The 21,305-nt window shown below is 39.6% G+C and overlaps 2 protein-coding genes across 2 annotated transcripts; both read right to left on the bottom strand.

Moving 5' to 3' along the window:
* Positions 1-281: 281 nt before the first annotated feature.
* adpgk2 (ADP-dependent glucokinase 2) lies at positions 282-10,427 on the bottom strand. The gene is made up of 7 exons (XM_044346437.1): positions 10,097-10,427; positions 8,154-8,313; positions 6,158-6,348; positions 5,856-5,952; positions 5,520-5,656; positions 4,788-4,924; positions 282-3,239 (listed from the first exon to the last, which is right to left on the bottom strand). The coding sequence occupies exons 1-7, from the start codon at positions 10,290-10,292 to the stop codon at positions 2,688-2,690; spliced, it is 1,470 nt and encodes a 489-aa protein (XP_044202372.1). The 5' UTR covers positions 10,293-10,427; the 3' UTR covers positions 282-2,687.
* An 818-nt stretch (positions 10,428-11,245) lies between these two features.
* Positions 11,246-20,432, bottom strand: ctsba (cathepsin Ba). Its single transcript, XM_044346424.1, has 11 exons — positions 20,304-20,432; positions 16,660-16,786; positions 16,419-16,504; positions 15,988-16,102; positions 15,544-15,659; positions 15,107-15,192; positions 14,889-15,035; positions 14,088-14,204; positions 13,721-13,849; positions 12,710-12,792; positions 11,246-11,993 (listed from the first exon to the last, which is right to left on the bottom strand). The coding sequence occupies exons 2-10, from the start codon at positions 16,780-16,782 to the stop codon at positions 12,719-12,721; spliced, it is 993 nt and encodes a 330-aa protein (XP_044202359.1). The 5' UTR covers positions 16,783-16,786; positions 20,304-20,432; the 3' UTR covers positions 11,246-11,993; positions 12,710-12,718.
* Positions 20,433-21,305: the final 873 nt, after the last annotated feature.

The following is a 21,305-nucleotide window of genomic DNA, read 5'->3' as shown; positions in this document are numbered from 1 at the left end:
CAAGCAGAATGAGAATTCCCTTTATGAAATTAAATGTGTAGGAAAATGTTGGTAGTGGGAAGGAAAATACCAGGAGTTGTGATATGGTTATGATGAAGAAACTATGAAGTGACAGCACTTATCACAGGTGTCTCAGGCTTAGAAGAAGAATTAGGCTTGTTATGACAAATGCTTATTTGTCCGAAGTACTTGCTTAAGGAAATGCAGTGTCAGCCATGATGGGCATGAACCTGATTAACAGATGACCCCTTGTATCATAAAATAAATAAACAAAGCAATGATCGTGGTATCAGCTTAGCCTTTTATCATAGGTGATTCTGCATTGAATAGTTAACATGCATGAAACAGTTACACACAACTTTGGAACATGGATGAGAGGACTTATCTAGAGCTTAGATAAGTAAATGATATGGTAGCAAATGCAAGCAGCTCTCGATCCGAGCATGAATGCATGCTGAAGTTCTGCTTTAAACATTTCACAGTAAAAACACGACCCGTTACTCTTGGTTTCCAATCACTGCGTAAGAGAAACACACTAGAAAATTAAAAACGTAGGCTTGGAATAATAGAAAAAGTCTGTATTAAACATTCCCTTTTCACTAAACACCAAAAGTCAGACAGACAGAATAAGGTTCATTTACCTTCAGCATAATCAAACATAATCATCAGTACAATCTTGATACAAAGAAAACATTTAAAGGGATTCCTTTAATTTTAGGTTCATATTCTCTCGACCTCATACTTGTTGCATTGTAGCATAAATGAATGTGTTTCTCTCTGAAAATGAAATTTGCTCTTTGAGGAGCGAGTTCTAACAAAACTAATGAATACATGTTGTAAGCAAACAAAAAAAACAACACTCCACTCCATATTGAGTGTATTTGTGGGCAGCATACTTCGATGGGAATGGAGAAAACAACTGAAGTTGGATCTGTGCAGGAATGTTTGACTTTGTGATCACATCATTTTCATTTAAGTCCAGTCAGTTGAGTAAATAGAGTTTCAAATGGAAGTGATCAAACCCTGAAAAGAGTGAGATGGTAGTGTGATAATGGCCATTCAGAGAGAGGGCCCAATTTTAAATTCTACATTATCTCTATTTTAAATTGAAATCCAAAACATAGTGGCTGTGACGTGTGTGTGTGTGTGCATGCGTGTGTGTGTGTGTGTGTGTGTGAAGTGGCAGTGGGCCTAACTACCATTAGAGATCCAACAATCAGCAGTATGTGGGTCTTTATGGTAGCTGGATAATAAAGGGAGAAAAATATCTGGTCTCTGATCCTACTATGAGTGAGATGAAGACTAAACATGGAAAATATAATCTCAGAGTGGTCCGCTATTCCACAGATTAAAAGGTGGGTAACACCATGGTTTTATGAGAAACTATAAACTAGACAGTGTTTCACTGTATTTCATGAGAATGTGAAAACCAGCTGCCAATCTTCTGCCTTACAGCAATGTTTTCTGGAGCAGTCCACACTGGTTATTTGGTCCTTAAAAAGCTATAAATAAACATGAGATGAGAATAGGGGACAAGGAAGAAATATGACAGACAACAGAGACGTATGACAAAGGAAAATAGGAAGAAGAAACAAAAAGAGGATGGAGGTAGAGAGGACATTTGTGACATCATATCCAGCTACCAACAGTGGTCTTGTAAAACTTGTTTTTTGCATTATTGCACTGCAACTGACACACAGAGGAATGACAACATTAAAACAAATCAAACACACCCAAACCTGTATGTAAAATGTTCACATATATTGGGAAGAATGGGAGGTGATCACAACACTAGCTTTCTATTTTAAATCTTCTTTGCCTTTGAGATAAGATAAGAGAGGGATGAGGCAGGATGGAGCCTTCTCATTAAAAGGGCTCAGATGTGACCTTCTATGTATGACAGGATCTGTCAGGTTGCCTCATCTGAAATTTGCAATAGTCAGTAATAACAGTTATCAATTTGCTGTATAGTGGAACCACAGGTTTGATGACTTTTGTTTCATCAAAGATCATTTTATTTTAGTTTTTCAGCTTGTAGCCTAAACTAAACTTTGGGGTTTTGCCCTGCAACCGGAGCAAAGCTATAATGCATCCCTATAAAATCGACCCTGTGTCTGTAAGACTTTATCCAAACCCCATCCCTCTTTATCACATCCCAACTGAAGGCCGAGTCTTGTAAGGCCTTGGAGAAATAGAGAACAGGTGATTACAATCATTAGAGTCGGATGATGGGCTACAATGGTTTGGCAAAGATGACGGCATGATGTTGAATAAAAAGTGGGACAGAAGAGGACAGTTTCAGCTCAAAGTTTTGGTTCTAAAACCAAATAAAGTGGATGCAAAAGGGTTTTGCACTCTGGCAAAGATGGTGTAATTACATATTCTTGTATGTCCATAGACATACTGAGCCTGTAAATTAAAAAAAAAAAAATCAGGTGGTCTAACCTGATGACCAAACCACTTTACCCCATCATCTGACTCCTATGAGTGATAATCGGTTTTCCTCATGGTCCACCTGGGTTGTGAGCTGCAGAGGTGATAGCATAAGCCTGATACCTGTCACAGTCAGTACCTGTGTTTGCCACGACGGCTATGTTGCATCACACCTAGATCAAGTTTCCAGAGTCACGCTGTTTGCCAACCTCTGGTTAGCACAACACGCAGATAGACCATTTTAGTTTCCTTCTCTAGATTTGCAGCACCAGACCAGCAGCTGAGATGTTGTCTCCTCCACCTGCAGTTTGGTAAACCTCAGTGCACACCAGCACTGGCGCCACACAGATCTCGTAGTCCTCCTCATCCCAGCAGCTGACAGGCCTGGTCTCCTGCAAGGGAATACGCTGGCTGCCCTCCCGCCGGCTCACAGAGAACGAGTCGTCCATGATGAGCCTTGCCTTGCTGGGGTCAATGTCATTGGAGCCACAGACATGGCGGTTAGCTGTGAGTGAGGCCTTGGCAGTGGCTGACATGGTGTTCTTCCACTGGGAGCCGCGTGTCACGATCATGGCCTGAAAGGCCAGCGTGTGGACATGGAGCCTGGTTAGGGGCTTACCCTTAGCACTGTCACTTTCTGCTCTGGCATCCCTGTAGCGCTGGTTGATAATGCGATAGACCTCCCTCATCTGGTCCAGGACAGTAGCTACACGGGGGTTTGGGTCAGACAAAACTGTGATGTTGGAGCCTTTAAGTAGACTGAGCAGGTTTGGAAGTTCCTGTTCATTCATCCCTAAAGAGTCCGCCTGGGGAAAGCAGAATCAGGATGAGTCACATGCAGTCCTCTGTACTGTGCATCTTGAAACAAGACTACGGCCCCATTTACACCCAGTATTAGCATGTGATCAGTATCTGGACACGTTATCGGGATAATGACATCTGATCTGTGGGACTTTGCATTTACACCTGGTATTTAAATGCTCTCTTGTTTTCTCATTAGTATCTGTGTTGTGATCAATCTCAATATGCAAATTAGCTAGGCAGAGCTGGCAGACTTGTCAACAAACATGGTGCCTTTAAATCTTATATTAACATGCGTTTTTCCTTATCAGCATAACGTATCCTGATACAGATCGCATTTTAATGCCAGGTGTGAATATGGTGTAAGGGTCTACACCCACACTAGCAGCTTTGTGAGGCTGTAATTGTGTACAGTGCTCTGAGCTAAATGCTAATGTCTGCTAACATGATTAAAATGTATCCTGAGGGGGGCATGAATGTGTGCACTACATTTCATAGCAATCCATCCAAAAGTTGTTGAGTCACTTCACCCAAAACTGTATAATATCAACCTTCTGGTGGTGTTAAAGGAAAAGTCAAGGATCACCAAAATCATCTGGGAACCATGAACATCTGTACAAAATTGTGTGCCAATCCATCTAGTAGATGTTATTGATGATATTTCACAGTATACATGAAAACTTTGACCTGCTGGCGGCACTACAGGAGAAGTCAGGGTAACAGAATTCATCCTCTGGGCACCATGAATGTCTCTATAAAATTTATTTGCCATCCATCCAATAGTTCAGTTTCAGTCTGGATTAAAGTAGTAGACCGACCAACTGACTGACAGACATCTGGCAGTAATATAATCTTTCACTGTGGTCAACAGTGGAACAGTGGAAAGTGTAATTTATTTTGGGAAAAAACTCTGACGGCAATTCTAAAAATGGCTCTTTGTCAGGTGGACGTCACACTCATATATGCACTTCGGCGTTTAGACTAGTATGTTACTTTTCCGAGCTGAGAGGAATGAACCATACTTGCTGTGTTGGCTGAAACAGCAGCATCTTTTTTGTGGTTTCTGGACATCAATGGATTTCTACAGCACAGCAGCATATTAGCTACATCAGGCTGTAGCTAGACAGACAGCATTTTATAATTGTGAGTAACCATTAATAAAATGGGCCAGAACATATTCCTACATGTGCAATGGTTTTACAGTTATGTTTTCTCAATACTGTTCACAACATGTGAGAAAAGAAGGAATCTTTCAACTTTGTAATACAGCTAGAAACTACAGTAGCAAGTAATACACTAAACAGATGTAAATATACAGGAAGGGAAATACAACTTCTGTTGAGTCACGGATTGTTTTGTTTATAAATATATTCAACAAATTTGACTACGCAAATCTAGTTTCACACTACCTGGTATTAATTTTCAGACTAGGGATAAATATTAGTCATTACAGTTATAATGCGTTTTTCACCCCTATGATTTTGTAATCATTCTAGTCATTCTGAGTATCATGTGAATTATTGCGATTGATTGAATTGTTCAGTCATACATACATGAGGGATGACATAGTGAAGTAGGTCTTCCATTATACTCTCTTCTACAAAACTGGCCATCTCAAAATGGATGCCAATTGGGGGAGATGAGGAGGACAGCAGGTCAGCCAAGCGGGAGAGGAGCGCATCACGTTCACCTGGAATGATGACAAGGCGATAGGGAGTGAGGTGGAGTATGACAGACAAAAAAGGCAGAGAAGGTAAGATATCAGAAAAGGACAGAAGAAAGAAGAGGAATGGAGACAAATGAAATGACTGAATAACAGCAACAGCACCAAGTTATAATCACTCATTACAAAGCAATGACAAACAGAGTGACTTTCTTTCAAAAATCAAACCCCTTTTTTCTTTTTTCTTCTATTTAAAATGTGGGCAAAGTCCTGCCAAATTCAACTCTCGACTATTATTGGCTGGATTGATTGGCTGGTGGTGACCACACGTCACTCTCTATATATCTGATTGAATGTATCAAGCTAACATGATTAGCTTAGCATAACATATTTTCACCTTAATAATTATCAAAATAATATGAAATAAGTATAATTACACCAGTCCTACTCTGCAGATTATTCTAGAGAGAATCAAACACTTGTTTCCGTTATCTTGTTGTGATTTAAAAACTATGAATTTTAGCACTATCCCATTTCAGTGGTGCGACACAAAGCAGCTGAAACTAATACTAGATGTTCCACATCAGCAAGAATTGAAAGGTCGTCAACAATTTCCTTTTACCTGACTGGAAAGGGAAGTTGTCCATCATTTGCAGTCCGCCCACCACCAGCAGATCTGGATCAAAGTCTTGAAGTTTCTCTGCAAATTTCTCCATGGAGGCCAAGTAGGGGTTATGGTCATCACTGTGGATGATATATCTGTAGACCACATAAATATACATAAGGCTTAACACAGTCATCTTGGAGCCTGAGAACACTTCATAGCTCTATTGTTCACAACATTCACTAAGTCCAGCGTATACAGTGAAATACAGCGCTGGCTCAAATATAAGTAGTTTGAAATTTGTGATTCCTCAAGGTTCTCCAAACCTCCACCAAACAATCAGCTAACACATACCTGTTGGCTCTACGTGAGGTATAGTGTCCCCAGCTGGCACCAGATGGATACTCCAGGATGAGATGGATGTCTGGCTCCTCTACTATGTTACCAGCCACTGGAGAGACAGATGTAGGTGACAGAGGGAGGATGGAGTTGGAGATAACAAGTTTCATTAAAAGAGAGTAGAGAGCACAGAGGAAGAGGTGAAGGGAAAGGAAGGGTAGAGGAGAATGCAGGAAAATTATTGAGTGAAGTAAAATCGTTGAGAGAAACAAAGGGATCCTACAAGGCATTAAGGATGCACCAGTGTGTGTGTGTACCTGTGATGTGCTGGGACAGGACATCAGTAAAGTCGGGGCTGAAGCTTCCCCCCAGCAATATGTCACATCCCTCAGTTGCCATGCGACCAGCCATTACCGGGGCATTTCCACCTACTGACCATCTGTTCCCAGGTAAATCACGGGACGCCTCCACCAGCTCACTAAAGAGGGTGTCATTTAGCATAAAACGCCTGCAAGAGAAAGAAAAGAACATATGACCAAACTGAAAGACAAGAACTTGAAAGTACTCGCATCATTTTCTATAAACACCTTTTCTTTTTGTCTTGTGTTCCAATACTTTTATGTAATTTCTAAATTGCAACTGTGTATGAAATATGCTCTATAAATAAAACCAATGTAATTAAACCTGAGAGACTTGTTGACCTGATCTGTTCCCAGACATTAATGTGTGTAACCAAAATTCTATGAAACAGGGAATTCAAAACATTTGAATGGATTTCCCCAAGAAGAATGCTTCTTCTCAAAAATGTTACTAGTTTGTCTTATACCAAAAGGACTGAGGTGTTTTATGCCATGAACCTCTGTTGGGAAAACACACGGGTGACGTGTATCAAGGATATTTAAGTTTAAGACACAAGAAAAAGAAATGTACACGACATAAGTGCTACAAATAGGACTTAAGGATACAGGGAAGAAGATAAAGTGCACAAGAGCTTAAGACATTTGAGAAAGCAATAGAAAGAGTACAGTGCGAGTTAAGTGCGAGTCAACATAAACTCTTCTATGGTTTTTGGCAGTGCAGGAGATGCAGGTTGTGGCACCACTTGTTGCTACGAGGCTCCTGAAAAGCCTTTTGAACACTGACAGCCTTCTGATAAAAGCAGAAATATTTTTGACTTCACAGTCCTGTCGTTCCGAGTGCTAAAAGCGCAGCAATCACATAGAAATAACAAGAAAAAAAAGCCAGTGTTGTGAAAGAAGGTTTGAAAAAATGTAGCCTAAAACAGACTAAATGTACCAGAACATTCTACAGACAACAGTATGTATGAGTTTAGCCTGGTTAGCCTGACTCGTCTCTTCACATTCATCTGTATGTCACACACTACCCTTTTTCTCTCTAGAGACGTAAAATTGAAACTGTGGTGCAAGTGAAGTGAGAGGAACTGAAGGGAAACAGAAGTAAAAGCAAAACACACTGGGCAACTTAAAATGAAAACTTAAAAAAACATTTAGCTTAAAAAGTTTAAAAGTTATGAATTCAGACTTTATCCACACAAGTTTGTCATTTGGTTGATGTGTTTTCTATCTACAATTGTAAACTATATGAAAAACAGACAAGTAAAATACTCTAAATGCTGGAAACAACATTCATTCACTGTCTCTCTCACACATTGCCTTGCCCTTTCTCTCCATGATGACTTTGCAAGCCTGTTGCCTTTAGGTGTTAATTCCAGACAATGAACAAAGGCTCACAGGCGCCACAGCAACAACAGGAGCAGCCACCAATGACAGAGAGGAGAGGAGAGATGAGTTCAACAGCACAAATCTTAATCCCTAATACTTTAAAATGGCTGCCCAGATGCTAACTGATAAACAAAAAAGCAGACAGAGAAAAGTGCTTGTTTTGTTCGACCAACAGTCAAAAACCCAGAGAAGGTTTGGCATCTTTGCTTGATGACTTTTAATTGATTATCAATGGACTAATCGATTAACTGACTAATTGTTTTGGCACTTTTTATTAGTATGCATGGATCTTAAAAATAAATCCATTTAACTTCACAGTGGAATAAAAGATTGTTTTGAAAGAGCATGTGAGGCGGGAACTATGAGTCAGGAGCACAGCAGCCTGAGGGGCGTAACTAATCGGCTACTCTTGGCTGATCTCAAGCCTCACAAAAATAATATCTTCTTGCCATTCCCCCTCTTACCCATCCAACCACACACACACACTGACAGCACACACATTTCACATAACAGATGGATAAGAAGAGTCACATATATTGTCCTAACAAAGAAAAGACTGAGCACCACTTACTCTGCAGCAGCTCCTGGTGCAAAGAAGTAGGCAAAGCTCTGAGCCAGCTGCTCAGCGTTTTCTATGTAGTCATGATGTAGCGGCTGGTCTGTGGGAGGGAGGCCAATCTTATTAAGCAACGATACTCCATCCACTATCAGGTCCACACAGCCACCAAAACCTGCGGTGACAGAGAGGGGCAGAAAAGAAAGACAAAGAGAGATAAATATGCAATAAAAGCAATGCACAACAAGAGGGAGACGATAAAAAGAGATAAAGAGGTGGCCTGTAGGGGGAACGGGGCAGGAAGATGGTTGTGAAACAGGAAGATATTTATGGGGTACTGTGGTCAAACTGAAAGGTACAAACAGAACATAGAGAAAGGTAATGCCAGTGTGCAGCTTTTGTAAATGGAGCAGAGGGAAACCACCGAGCAGCTGCATCTGATGTTGCGACATTTGTCTGCCACCGTGGTTGGTCAAATGATCTGATACACCAATATAGTTTCAGCTGTTAATTTAGTGCAAGCAGTTAAAACATAACAACATATTGTGTAATCACATTAATCACACAAGACAAAGGTAAAACAACATGCAAAATCAGAACAGAAGAAAGCAGGCAACAACATGCAGCAGCTATATTTGTTATCATATTGTCAGGAACATTGTGTTGTAACCCTAATTCACCATCCGGAGCACCAAATAGCAATACATAAGGTTTAGATGTAACTTTTTGAGACATTATGTAACTATGCTATACATGAGATGTTAATATATCTAATTCTGAATAATAACTTGATAACTACAATGTTTACAGGTTTGACTGCGTGGCTGTCAACTGGGTAAAGGTTGGACAGATAGGGCATCACTTTTGATGTGTGTTTGTATCAAGGTTCAAAAGATAGGATTAGAAACCTGTCTGAAGCAGTTTGTTGTCTTCAGGTGCAGAAATCCACCTTTTAATACTGATAATGACTTGATGACCACTGCTGAGGCACAAGTCACTTAGGTGGTACCACTCACTATTATACTATGCCTTTGCGTAAAGGTGAGGGGGTGAGACCATGGAGCTGTCAACAATGTAGGCTGATAACTAGCTGGCTTCATACCAAAGCTGAAGTCCGGGGAACCTAAAAATACATTCTTTATGGTTTTTAACTACAGCAACAGTGGTAAGTACATCCCCCAATTCCCCAACTGCCTCCACTATTTAGGCAAGTTTGTACTGGACATGTCACACATAAGCTACCACTTATACTAGTGATATTAGCCCATAAGTTCAACCACATTCCCCTATTCATTGTGCAAATTGTAGCACCTACTTGCCCATATTTCTATGCACTTGTCATTGTCCCTCATCAGTTTAAACACAGCAGGCCTGGACTGCAGAGCTCCACAGAGAAGATGATATGTCTCTGTGGTGTCCTGTTGGACGATGGAGGAACAAACTGGTTCCAGCTGGTCAGAAAAGATGCTGGTCTGGACTGAAAAACGATGACTGTGCACATCTTACAGAGTCACCCCTCATTCACAGAGTTAGGTTTGACTACAGCACACAAAACCAGACATTAGATCTCCAACCTACATTTCACTTGGTCTGTCATTTGCTCACAAATCCTGATATTTTCAGCACTCACTGAAAAAGTCTGTGTCTAATTTAAGATTAACATTACTGCCTATCTTTCCTTTGTTCCTCATTTTCAATGGCTTACTAAAGTTTGTAATAAGTCACATCAGTATTAGCCTTTCAAAGTTCCAGTATACACAGCGGGCAATCAACTTTAATTTATTTATTTTTAATTTAAAAATGAGAGCAATGAATGAAGTTAACGTCAACCTAGATTATCGGTAATTTAGCAGTTAAATAACCTTAATGTAATGCTTATTTGGTTTCCAGCTGATCAATTAGTAACCCTAAAGTCTAATGAGATTAGGCTAGCTGCCGTTAGCACCGTTAGCACTTACCAACAGCCACTTTCGGTCTTGTGACGTCGTTCATTCCCACTTTGCGCTCAGCCCGGAGCAGAGAGGACAGCACGGTGTCCAGCCGGTCGTCCAGTACTCCATTCTGGGGTGACCGGAACCAGAAGGCTAAAAGAACCACAAACAAGGACACAACAGGCCCATATTTCATCCACGAAACCCTGCCTCCTCCCTCCATCGCTCGCTGACTCGCTAGCTCCGGCGGCTCTCACTGTATGTAACGAGCTAGCACTTTCCGCCCGCTCCACCAGTAGTAAGAGAGGAGCGTTGGGTTGTCTGTTTGTTTTGAGAGTCGGAGTGTCCCGGAAATACCTTAAATGGGCGGAATGATGTAGTTCAGTCACTTATTCAATACAGCGCTGCTCCAGCTGTGTTATGTTTCGGTATGTGTGAACCACTTACATACATTTTCATGTAAAGAAATCTAGTTAGTATTTTATTTTAGCCCAAACACAGTTTTCCAAGTTACAGATTTGAAAAGGGAACAGGTCGGAGTTTAAAACGAGCAAACTGTTTTCTACTACGAAGTGGGAGTGTTTGTTTACGCTGACAACAAGGCGGAAGTATGGAAACTTTGAACTCATTTGAAACTTTGAGATCAACTGCATTTCTGACTTTACACCCCCCCATTATCACTGTGTGTGTGTGTGTGTGTGGTTTTGGACTTATGTTTTTAAAATTTGCTGCTGCATTGTAAATCACTTTGAGCTGCATTCTGTGCATGAAAGGAGCTATATATAAATAAAGTTCATTCATTCATCGGTACAGATGACTTAAGAAGCAGGATGTTTCCAGCTCATCCTGCTAACATATAACAGAAAATGTTATCACTTTGCTTTAGAATGAATATTCATCAGTTCATCTCAAAACCACCACCCAAATTCTTGTTGTTTAGATGCAATGGAAACTGAATGGGAATAGATTCACATCAACTTGCACATTTCCCGTCTGTGGATCAATAAAGTCTTAATATAACTTGCTCATTATCTATCACATCTTGACCCACAATTTCCTAGCGAGTCAGTCTTATCAGGCTAAGGAGGCTTCAAATCACTCAGATAAAATGTCACATGAATGAAATTCCATGATGCACATTCAAGAGTAACAACACGATACTGGGAGCCAAAGTAATCAGATTTTTTTAATTTTTTTTTTATTTAATTCAGAACATAAAAGCTATGTGCCAATATTTTTGGTCTATAAAAGCAGACAACAACACTCCATCTCATATCCATCCATATATTTAAAAAAAAAAAAAAAAAAATGTTACATTTCTCATCTGATACTCAACACTTAAAAACACTAATAGGCACAAATTACAGTGAGTAGATCCTAACATTGTGGAGTGACATTGGTGGCACTGAGAAATAAAAATGGCAATCAATATGAAGGCTGTGATCATTTAAAATTAGACACATTCAAACAAACTGACCTCCTCTGCTCCATTAGGCAGCATCTTATAATCTATGTCAATCACATAGCTGTAAAACAGCTCACACTTTCCACCAGTGCAAAAACATGTGACGGGGGTGGGGAATTCAAACAGTTATGGTCCACCCAAAATCACCTGAGATAAAATCAAATGTACTAATGTGTCTTTCCTCCTGTGCAACCTTTAGACTGACTATGTCTTAAAAATGGTGACACATAGTTGCTGTCATACTCAATCTACTAAAACCATCTTAATGTAGATAAGGTTACTCTTAAGTTTTTTCTGTCTGCTGTCAATAGAAAAACCTCATGCTATGTGTGCACGGGGATCAGTGGGTTGTAACTGTCACGACTAAAAGCAGTTAAAAAGGTGTTGAGAAGTTCCAAGTTTAGGCAAGCCGAGTGTGTCTCCCTCTAGTGATTATGTAATGACACTGCCTCTCCAAACCTGCAACACAAACAAACAGAGTTAGATATCATTATTGATTAATCCGTCGATTATTTTCTCAATTAACAGATTATCACTGTTTCTCTAAACCCAAGATGACGTCCTAAAATGTCTTATTTTGTCCCAACCATAACAAACCAGTCCATGACCCAAAGATATTCAGTTTACTGTCAGAATACTAAAACAAAAACAAAAACAAAAACCTGAAAATATTCACATTTGAGAAGCTAGAATCAGAATTTGGACATTTTTTTCTCTTAAAAAGTTAGTCCAAATGATTAACCTGTAGCAGCTTTCTCACTTAGAATATATTTTGCATATTTTTTAAAATTGTTAATCCTTTCTTTTTTATATTATTTAGGATTAATAGACTTAATTTTGTCTATATTTTTGACTGTTGTGCACCACAACACAAAGGCAAATTCCTTGTGTGTGCAAACTTACATGGCCTGATTCTGATTAATTTAATAGTTGACAACAAATCAATTAAATGGTCTAATCATTGCAGCTCTACAGATCACATACACACTATTAAAACTATGTTGAGGATTTTACAAAGACAGAAGCCTATCAGAGTTGAAATGAGAGCTGCTGAAGCGGTAAATGGTCAACAGTCACTTTAGGACCATGAGGCTTGTGTACAAACACTAATCAATACGTTACATTAGAGAGACCAATACTTTATATCCCCATTACATGTTGTTTTGGTGTCTTACCTTAAGTTTTTATTTGGGAATTCCTGCCACAACCTCAGACTCAATACTACAGTGATCTGATCCACGCAGGATTTTGAAGAATCCTGAAGACCAGAAACAAACGAGAAGACAGTTGACAAAAGAAAAAAAAAAAGAAAGAAAGCTTAAACCCAAAACCAACAAGTGGATGTTTGTAAGCATAAAATATCTGCATGTCTTCAGGGATTAAAGCAAGAAAAGATTTTTGAGCCTGAAAACTGGTCCAGGAGGAAATGTGTACAATGTATTGAATTAAGTATTATATGAATTTAAAACTGCTGTATGCCTGAAATCCGGCCTGATGCCTGAGAACTTTATGTCCTGTGTCTTAAGTGTGACAGTATACAGTATTGCATGTGTCCATTTGTGTCTCACGTTATAAATGGATATGATGAAATGAATATATATAAAATACAAGGAGTTTTATAAAGCAACGCATGATAGAAGTATTTACAAGTTACTTATTTAAATAAACAATACCATAATGCAGAAATAGTATTATTCACCAAGATGCAGAAGAACTTAAATTTGAAGAACAGTCTATTTCAGATCATTAAATAATGTGGCAACCTGTGTCCATTATTTTAATGTTGTAGCTGGAACAGGTCTAACTACACCATACGGCATTAGGTAGTATGAGCTGTAGAAAAACATCATATCTTGAAAGCACATTGTACATTTTGCTTGAAAATCTTAATCTTTAAAGTTTCATGTACTTGTCAGATGAACTTAAGTAAGATGTGCGCCAACTTATCAGTTCATCAAGTAATCCTATAAAATCTACTGCAACCCAAGTATCAGAGAAGTGTTGATTCAACTATGGGACGATTTAAGCTTTCTGTTGGTTGATGGTGATTTAGACTGTTATACTTACAGCGTTTCTAATATCCTGGTTCTCTCATGTACATATGTAAATGGGGGTGGGACATTGTTTATATGACTTTTGTTGTATGAATGAAAGTTAAAAGTATTAAAATGTGTGACTCTGCTCACCGTTATCACCCCAGTCAGTGTTCCAGGAGTTAGCACAGAGCCAGTAGGGAACACCATCCTCCTCCCCCCAACCAAGCATCTTGATGGCGTGTCCACCCACAGCAGACCCAGACACATGCTGATACACACCTGGAGACAAGAAAAAAAAAAAAAAAAGGCAAGGAACACAATAGAGAAGACAAAGAGGGGAGAGTCAGTGTGTTGTGTAAAGAACTTGAGTTCATGTGCATGAAGGAATTTTTTTTTTTTTTTTTTTTTTTTTTTAAATAAACAGAGTCACTGAACAAGTCATACAGTCAGCTTTTATCCACAGGTTGTGAGCATACAAGAGTAGATATGTGTGTGTTAAAGGTGCACGTGTTCTTACCAGACTTGTACAGCAAAAAGTCTTCATAGACAGTGAAGGCTCCCTCTACTGGGCCGTAAGTGGATATCTCTTGCTGAATCTGCTCCTCGGTTGACAGAACACTGTAAGATGTTTTACCTGCAACACACTTTGAGTTAGGATCCTGTGCTGTGCACATTTTTCACAGTTGTGTTCATCATCATCATCATCATCATCATCAGGGTTGGACTTCTAGAGGACATAAAAATTCTGCTCGTGTCACATACTGTACATGTGTGACACATCTGACATTACTGGATACATACGCTGGTCAACTCTTTATCAGGGATCCAACAAACACTATGCAAGTATAAGCCAGTCAGTGTAAATATATGCCTGTTAGTGACAGATTAATACTAAAGTTTTGACCACTGATACCAGATTTACTAATAGCTATTAATACATTGACTGAGTAACCTTCATTTCTGATCAAAATAACTTTACCAAAAACATTTATGTACTGTATGCTGCAATATTTAAAGATGATTAATGAAGATAACTGCCTCAGCTCAGTCTTTTCTTTAGTGTGTTTATTATTGCTACAACAGAGCAAAATTGAGTCACATTAAAGCATCACAACCAAATATAATGTCATAATATTAGTAAACTGAAGTGGAGAGAATATTTCCTGGGGAATCAGAGCGAGAACACAACACAGGTTTTCTTTTATAAAGTAAATACTGGTGAGTAAGCTCAGCTACAGAGCTCGTGTTAACATATTTAACCCTCATCTCTCCCAAACTCTTATTTAGGAGATCAAAACTATTCTCCTGCCTTTCTTACCAAAGTGCTTGTCCTTTTTGTAGCTGGGTGTGTATCCAGCCTCACACTCCAAGACACACTGGGGTGTGTCTCCACCCTCTCCAGTGCAAGGAGGTCTGCTACCATTCACATGGTGCTCACAGGGGGCGATGGTGTAGGGCCGGCAACCTGTGGACACAAAGACGATGTCAGGATTGTAAAGGACACACACACACACACACACACGTCACATCACTCACCAACGTGGGAGTCATATAGTCCTCCAGAGACCAGACCCTCTTTGGTCCAGAAGTCCCAGGCAGCTGAAGGGTAGCCACCATTACATCTAAAAAAGGAGGGGAAGAAATGTAAATCACAAATGTATCCGCGTTTGCATCATCGCAGAGAGTCTGCCTTTATGTATTCTACATGCTATTAAGTGCCAGTATTTGTGCACATAAATTATCTAATTTTTCTGCATTCAAAGATTCACTTCTTTTCTTCTTTGCTTTATTACCGCCCCGTTTTGAGAGCTTCATTCTCTCCTCCCACTAAATCCCAGTAATTCTAACTTGTCTAACCTCTAACCCTGAGAAAATCCTTTCCTTCTGAGCTGTAGCGACACATATGGTGGGTCACTAGTGGGGGCATTTCAACGGTAAAATATTGAAACTTTTCCCATGTTGCTGTGTCTCACCCCATGCCGCAACTGTCACAGCAGGTCAGCAGATCCTCGGCAGAGATCTCCACGCTGACCTTGGCATTGCTGTTGATGCAGATGCGGTCGGAGATGGCCTCTGCAGCGCCAAATGCCTGTGAGCAGAACCACCAAGCCACGTCACAGAAACACAAATACAAACCATTAAAAACAGGAAAACAGTCTAGAAGTAATTTATCAACAGAGAACAACAGAAAGAAAGGGTCGAAGAATGAAGGGTGTAGTTTGCTGTACAGATTGCAAAACCTTTTGAGGCAAGTTTGTGATTTGAGGCCATATAAATAAAACGGACTTGACTAATCACAATCTAAAAATCATAAACAAAATTCCCCAGACAACCTGTTTCTTCAACAATAATGTTCATCCTCAATCCCAGTTAAATATGGTATCATCTTTTGAGCAATAAGATTTTCCCCTCCTCACCCAGCAGGATCCACAGGACCCCTGGTCTCTGATCTCCTTCAGAGTGGGACAGTTGGGCCACTGCTCTCTTGAGTCAAATTCCTTTGGCAGCTTCACATTTCCAGCGTACTGAACCCTGCAGAGGAGAACACAGTGTTACAGAGTCAAGTGTTACTGTGTGCTACTATAACTACATCGTAAGCAGGCTTCATGTACTTCCGTATCTCATGAGTGAGAACGTGGTGCAGTGTCTTGCTCACAAACAATGAAGCTGCTGCTTTAAGCCCAATGAACACTATAAATAATTAGGAGATGCACGACATGACAAAATACATGCTCTCACTTATGTGTTGGCACAATGAAAGTGAATACAGGCATATTAAAAACATTTAATCCTGTGTGTTTCCCCCCCTCACGTTTTTACCCCCACAGACAGACTATGTGAGACTCACATGACTGGCAGTTTGGGTCCCTTCAGCATCGTACCGCAGAGTTTCTGGACATAACTGTAGTCCACATTATGGAAGTTGTGACCAGCCTGCAGCAGATTTAGGCAAATATTGAGGAAATAAAACTGAACACACCCACTGACTCATACGTCCAAGGTAACAATGTGTTGAAGACCAGACAGATGCGAGAACAACGTACAAGATTTAAAAAAAAAAAAAAAAACAGAACAAAACCCAAACTCACCTTCCAGGTAGTGTTGATCTTATTGATGTAGTTGACCATCTCACTGGACAGTGGGTGGAGGCGGGGTCTGGCCAGGCTCACCGACAAGCTGGCAGCCAATAAGAGGAGGGCTGCACGCCACATTTTGCTTGAAAGATACAAAATGAGGACACAAGTTTATTCGTTATTCATATTAAATGTTACAGTTGTGAGCTATGGTAATATTTCTACATAAATTCGGATTCAATGACTAAACCTTAGCATAAATTACCAAATCAAACCATGTATATTAACTTTCCTAAACTTCACAGTTAAAGCTAAAGCTGCATAACTATAAAAAAAAAAAAAAAAAAAAAGCAGAACTTAATCCCAATTGACTGTATATTATAAACTTATTTAAAAACACATTAAAAATAGGACAGACGATGTATCAACAGGAAATGAGGCAGTTTATGAAAACACATTTGACTCAAACTTCCACATTTGTAATCAAGATCATACTAATATACTACACTTTCACCACTCACACACCCTCCTGAAACTTGAGTCCTGAAACTAAGCAGATAAAATAAATGCTCACAGATGACTAGACAGCAACACTCTTGTTGCAGCTACAAGTGGAACATACAATTTACACAGAGGGCGGAGAAAACCCTTTAGACCCAGTCATGCTAGTTAGGAATCCTTTCCAGTGGCTAAACATGCTGCATGAGCACACATGAGCACCTTCAACTAATTCCTTAGATTTAAACCTAAACACACACACACACACACACACACACACTTTTGTACAAGACTGTCAGTGTTTTTCACATAACTGCGATTATACAGAGTTTCAGTTCCCATTTAAAAGCAGTTCTCTCTCAAATGGCACGCAGGATACACATGATCAGAGGTGAAATGCACAAGTGAGCTTTGAGATCAGATGACTTCCAGACAAAGATCGATGAGAGATCATAATGTAGCCTCTTAAATTGAAGCATGGGGTGTGCTCAGGATAAGAAGGATGGTGCAGCCAGATCAATACCAGTGCAGACACTGTGCTCTTCTATAAACATGATGGAATAATCCTGCATGCCACTTCAAACCCCGACAACCCAAAAAAATCACCTCACCACCATCATCTGAATCTGTCTGTAGCCAATATGATCTTAAGTGGCATTATTTATGAACATGTTGAAGTATCAATGAATACACTGGCATAGTGTCACACAGATTTTCTCTGGAGAGTAAGGGCTGGTCTGGTGACGTACATGAAAACTCAGCACACCTGTTTAGGCATGTCTGGTTTCTATTACGGAAAAAAGCAGAAGAAAATCCAGTGAAAACACCTTGAGTCTGTCTGAGAGCCAGAAAATATGGATTCCTGTGAAACTGATTTGATAATCACATGACAGAGGCTAATGGATTCGCATCAGCAAAAAGTACACAGAAGGAAGTAAGAATTAAAAAAAAAAAAAAAAAAAAATCTGTTCACAGAACATCTGCTCCCTTATGAAATCACACTGAACTCCATTCAGTTGGCTTCTTTTATCTAAAATTCAAAACAGGGTGTTGTCAGTGCTTAACTTTTAATACCACAAGCAATCGCTATGTGTTAGTCTGTGCACTAGTAAAACATCTTAAAATAGACACTAGTGACTTTCTCGGCTTGTTACTGATGTACATTTTCCACCACTAGGTCATACATGCTGGTTGCAGGGAGGTTTAAATGTGTGTGTGTGGGCAGTGATTATTTTACATAATGTCTATAGCTGTGAACTCCCTCTATGTTGTGCAGGCTTTTAACTGTGTGCAAAATATGTCATAAAAACCACAATGGGGCACAAGAAAAAAATCAAATGACAACACAAGTTTGAAAGGCACCTAATTGTGAAGTTTTAAGAGAAGTGGTTCAGTCATACTTGGTGGATGGATGTGATTTGGGGAAGTGAACCATCAGCATGCTGACCTGCATGGCCTAAAACGATCAGTACTACGTCAATTACTTCATAAACACTTCTCATAGCGAGAGTCACAAAGGCTGCATTAACTTGCTGAGTCATCCTGCAGGGCTGTGATCTCCCCTAAAATGTCACCATATAGGAAATGAAGGCCTGTATCTCTGATGATAACCAAAAGGGGTTGTGAAATGTTCTCCCAGCATAGGAAGTTAATCATCAAGTCAAAAACAGGTGAGTCAGCACCAAAGCCACAGAGCAGGAACATTTTAGTTTCCTCACCAGCGCTCTTATTGAGTGAAACCAGGGTTGAGGTCAGCTGCAGGAGATCTTTTGCTTCTAACCACATTATGTTCAGCTACTTTATCTTCTCATCATAGTTTTATTTTATTGTCATTTACAGCTACACTAAACATGACGCAAGAGTACCTATGAAGAGAAACACTTTAAACTTATTTAATGCAAAAACTTAGGTACTGTAGGTGGGACAAAACAATATTCTGTATAGTATTTTATGATCTGGAAATAATGTCAAGACACTTGACTTATCAGAAGTTCCCCATCCTTGAGTTGTATCCTCAAACACTCATAATATAATGTTCTTCCACATGTTGGCTGCACATATCAACAAGGTGACACACAGTCTGATAAGCGTGTAATACTACCCTATAAATCTGGTTGGTTTGCTCTGTTTGTCTACTGATAGATTAACTGATTTCCTCATTCCTTGTCACAATGCTGAGGGCCTGCTGGGAAAGATCTGAGGCCTTATAGAGACTTAATTGACAGTAAAGTGTTGTCCTTGTGTTTGAAATGTCCTGTTGTGTGTTGCAAATGTGACAACTTGCATTGGTGGGAACATTTCTAGAGTGGAAACTATGTAGTTATTAATGATAAGGTTGCATTAGTCGACTCTCAGTTCAGTCAGGTTTACTTCACCATCTCCTCTGACCTGCTATTGTGTCACAGACATGTTTATAACGGAAACGAAAACAAGTCTCAACACCTCTCTTTTGTTTGGTTATGAAGCTGATGGCTCCCTCAAGCTCTCATAAACCCTGCTTTCAGTTTCATTGTGCATGAATGTTCAGTATCATGTGTCATGTTCATGTAAACTTACCGTATTAAATTCATTTCAGTGCATTTAACTAAGATGCTGCCAACACCAGATTTCATTTATCACATCAAAGTGTCAAAGTTCATTAAAAACAGGTGTTTGGTGTCTGTATGTGACCTCCACCTGCTGCCTACGCCTTTATTGTAGCACGTCTGAGCGCGATGAAGCTAAACTGGGTCAGACACACACACAAAGAAACAAACAAACAAAAACAACGACCACAATTTGAGATATACATTAAGCGACAAAATACGACGTAACAAAACTCTCCAGGTCATCCATGCTCCAGGTGCGCGACATGAAGGCGAAGTGTCGAGCGACACTTTTTCTGTCGAAAATATGTCATTTCTGTCGAGCGACACTAATCAAAAGTGTCGTAAGCGACGTAAGTTGCTCTTTGCATAAAATGAGGCGATATCAGTCCAAAACATTAACTGATCATGCGGTTGACTCTGTTGATTTTACTAGAAAAGTAACAGATTTAACGTTGGCTAACGTTAACGGCTAACAGTTAAGTCACCGTGTAAACATGACAACAAACGGCTGACATGCGGAGCATAAAGCTGCGCGTTCTCGAACAAACAAAAACAACAAAATGAGTTAGTTACCTGTAGCTAGTTTGTCAGCTGTTGGTGTGAACTTAATCAAATTTTCAGCTCCAGGTTCCCCCCTCTCCAACTGTCACAGGACTGAACAAAACTGATTGTGAGTTGAGCCCTCCTACTCTTCCATTTATCCCTGAAACCACGTGAAACAGTCACATGAATGCAGCTCATGTGATCATCGATCATCAAACTGATACTTCACTCTTCCTTTTTTCATTCTGTTCTGCGGCTGTTGTGGTGTGACCAGCGTGCAGATGTTAGTACATGCAGGCATGTTCAAAGAACAATAATCTGGATATATAACTGGAAAAAAAACTGTTTTCGTGTTATATTGTCGAGATGCAATACTTCAATCTGACCTGTAGGAGGTGCTAAATTTCACCACTTTACTTTGATTGCAAATAGCAGAATGGTTTGGAAAAATGGTTAATATATAATGTAATAGTACCCTTCTATCAACCAGCTGTATTATGAAGGAAATAAAATATATAAAATAATAATATATAAAAGAAAGGTCAGATTGGACTTTTTATAGGCAAACACAAAACAAAAACAACAACATGATCATGATTGAGCTCTTTGCCTTTCCAATGAGAAATATTTTATTTATACAGCGCTTTAAACCTGTTAGACGACACTGTCCCACCCATGGGACACTTGGGTTATGGACAGTAACCTTTTTATTAAAATGGTGGTGCCTAGTAAGAGGTTAAAGGCACTCAAATACGCTTTACACTGATAAATGAATTGGCTAAAATAAGTTACACACAACAGCAGCAACAACAGAGTAGCAGGGAAGATACAGTGTTAACAGAAGAAAACAAATGCAGTAAAAGAGAATAAAAGACAAAAAAGACATAGTCTCATTTAAAAGTATTGGACTGAGCATGAGTTAAAAGTGACTTTAAAAAGGTGAGTTTTGAGAGAAATGACAGTAACAGTCAATCCAAAAAGATGTTCTGGCTTAGAGGACCCTTTGGTCCTGGTAGGCCTGCTTAGTTAGTC

The sequence above is a fragment of the Thunnus albacares genome, chromosome 1 (assembly GCF_914725855.1).
Source record: "Thunnus albacares chromosome 1, fThuAlb1.1, whole genome shotgun sequence".
Classification (NCBI taxonomy): domain Eukaryota; kingdom Metazoa; phylum Chordata; class Actinopteri; order Scombriformes; family Scombridae; genus Thunnus; species Thunnus albacares.
This window is presented reverse-complemented; position numbering and strand designations above follow the sequence as displayed.

What these genes read in the sequence shown, in the direction of transcription:
- ctsba (XM_044346424.1), bottom strand. Translation starts at nt 16,782, where the DNA reads ATGTGGCGTGCAGCCCTCCTCTTATTGGCTGCCAGCTTGTCGGTGAGC. An exon ending in GGACCCAAACTGCCAGTCAT is followed by an intron (nt 16,103 to 16,418) that starts GTGAGTCTCACA and finishes TCTCCTCTGCAG; the next exon opens with GGTTCAGTACGCTGGAAATG. An exon ending in CAAAAAGGACAAGCACTTTG is followed by an intron (nt 14,205 to 14,888) that starts GTAAGAAAGGCA and finishes AGTGTGTTGCAG; the next exon opens with GTAAAACATCTTACAGTGTT.
- adpgk2 (XM_044346437.1), bottom strand. Translation starts at nt 10,292, where the DNA reads ATGGAGGGAGGAGGCAGGGTTTCGTGGATGAAATATGGGCCTGTTGTG. An exon ending in GCACCAGGAGCTGCTGCAGA is followed by an intron (nt 6,349 to 8,153) that starts GTAAGTGGTGCT and finishes TTTCTCTTGCAG; the next exon opens with GCGTTTTATGCTAAATGACA. An exon ending in CCTGTCCCAGCACATCACAG is followed by an intron (nt 5,953 to 6,157) that starts GTACACACACAC and finishes CTGTCTCTCCAG; the next exon opens with TGGCTGGTAACATAGTAGAG.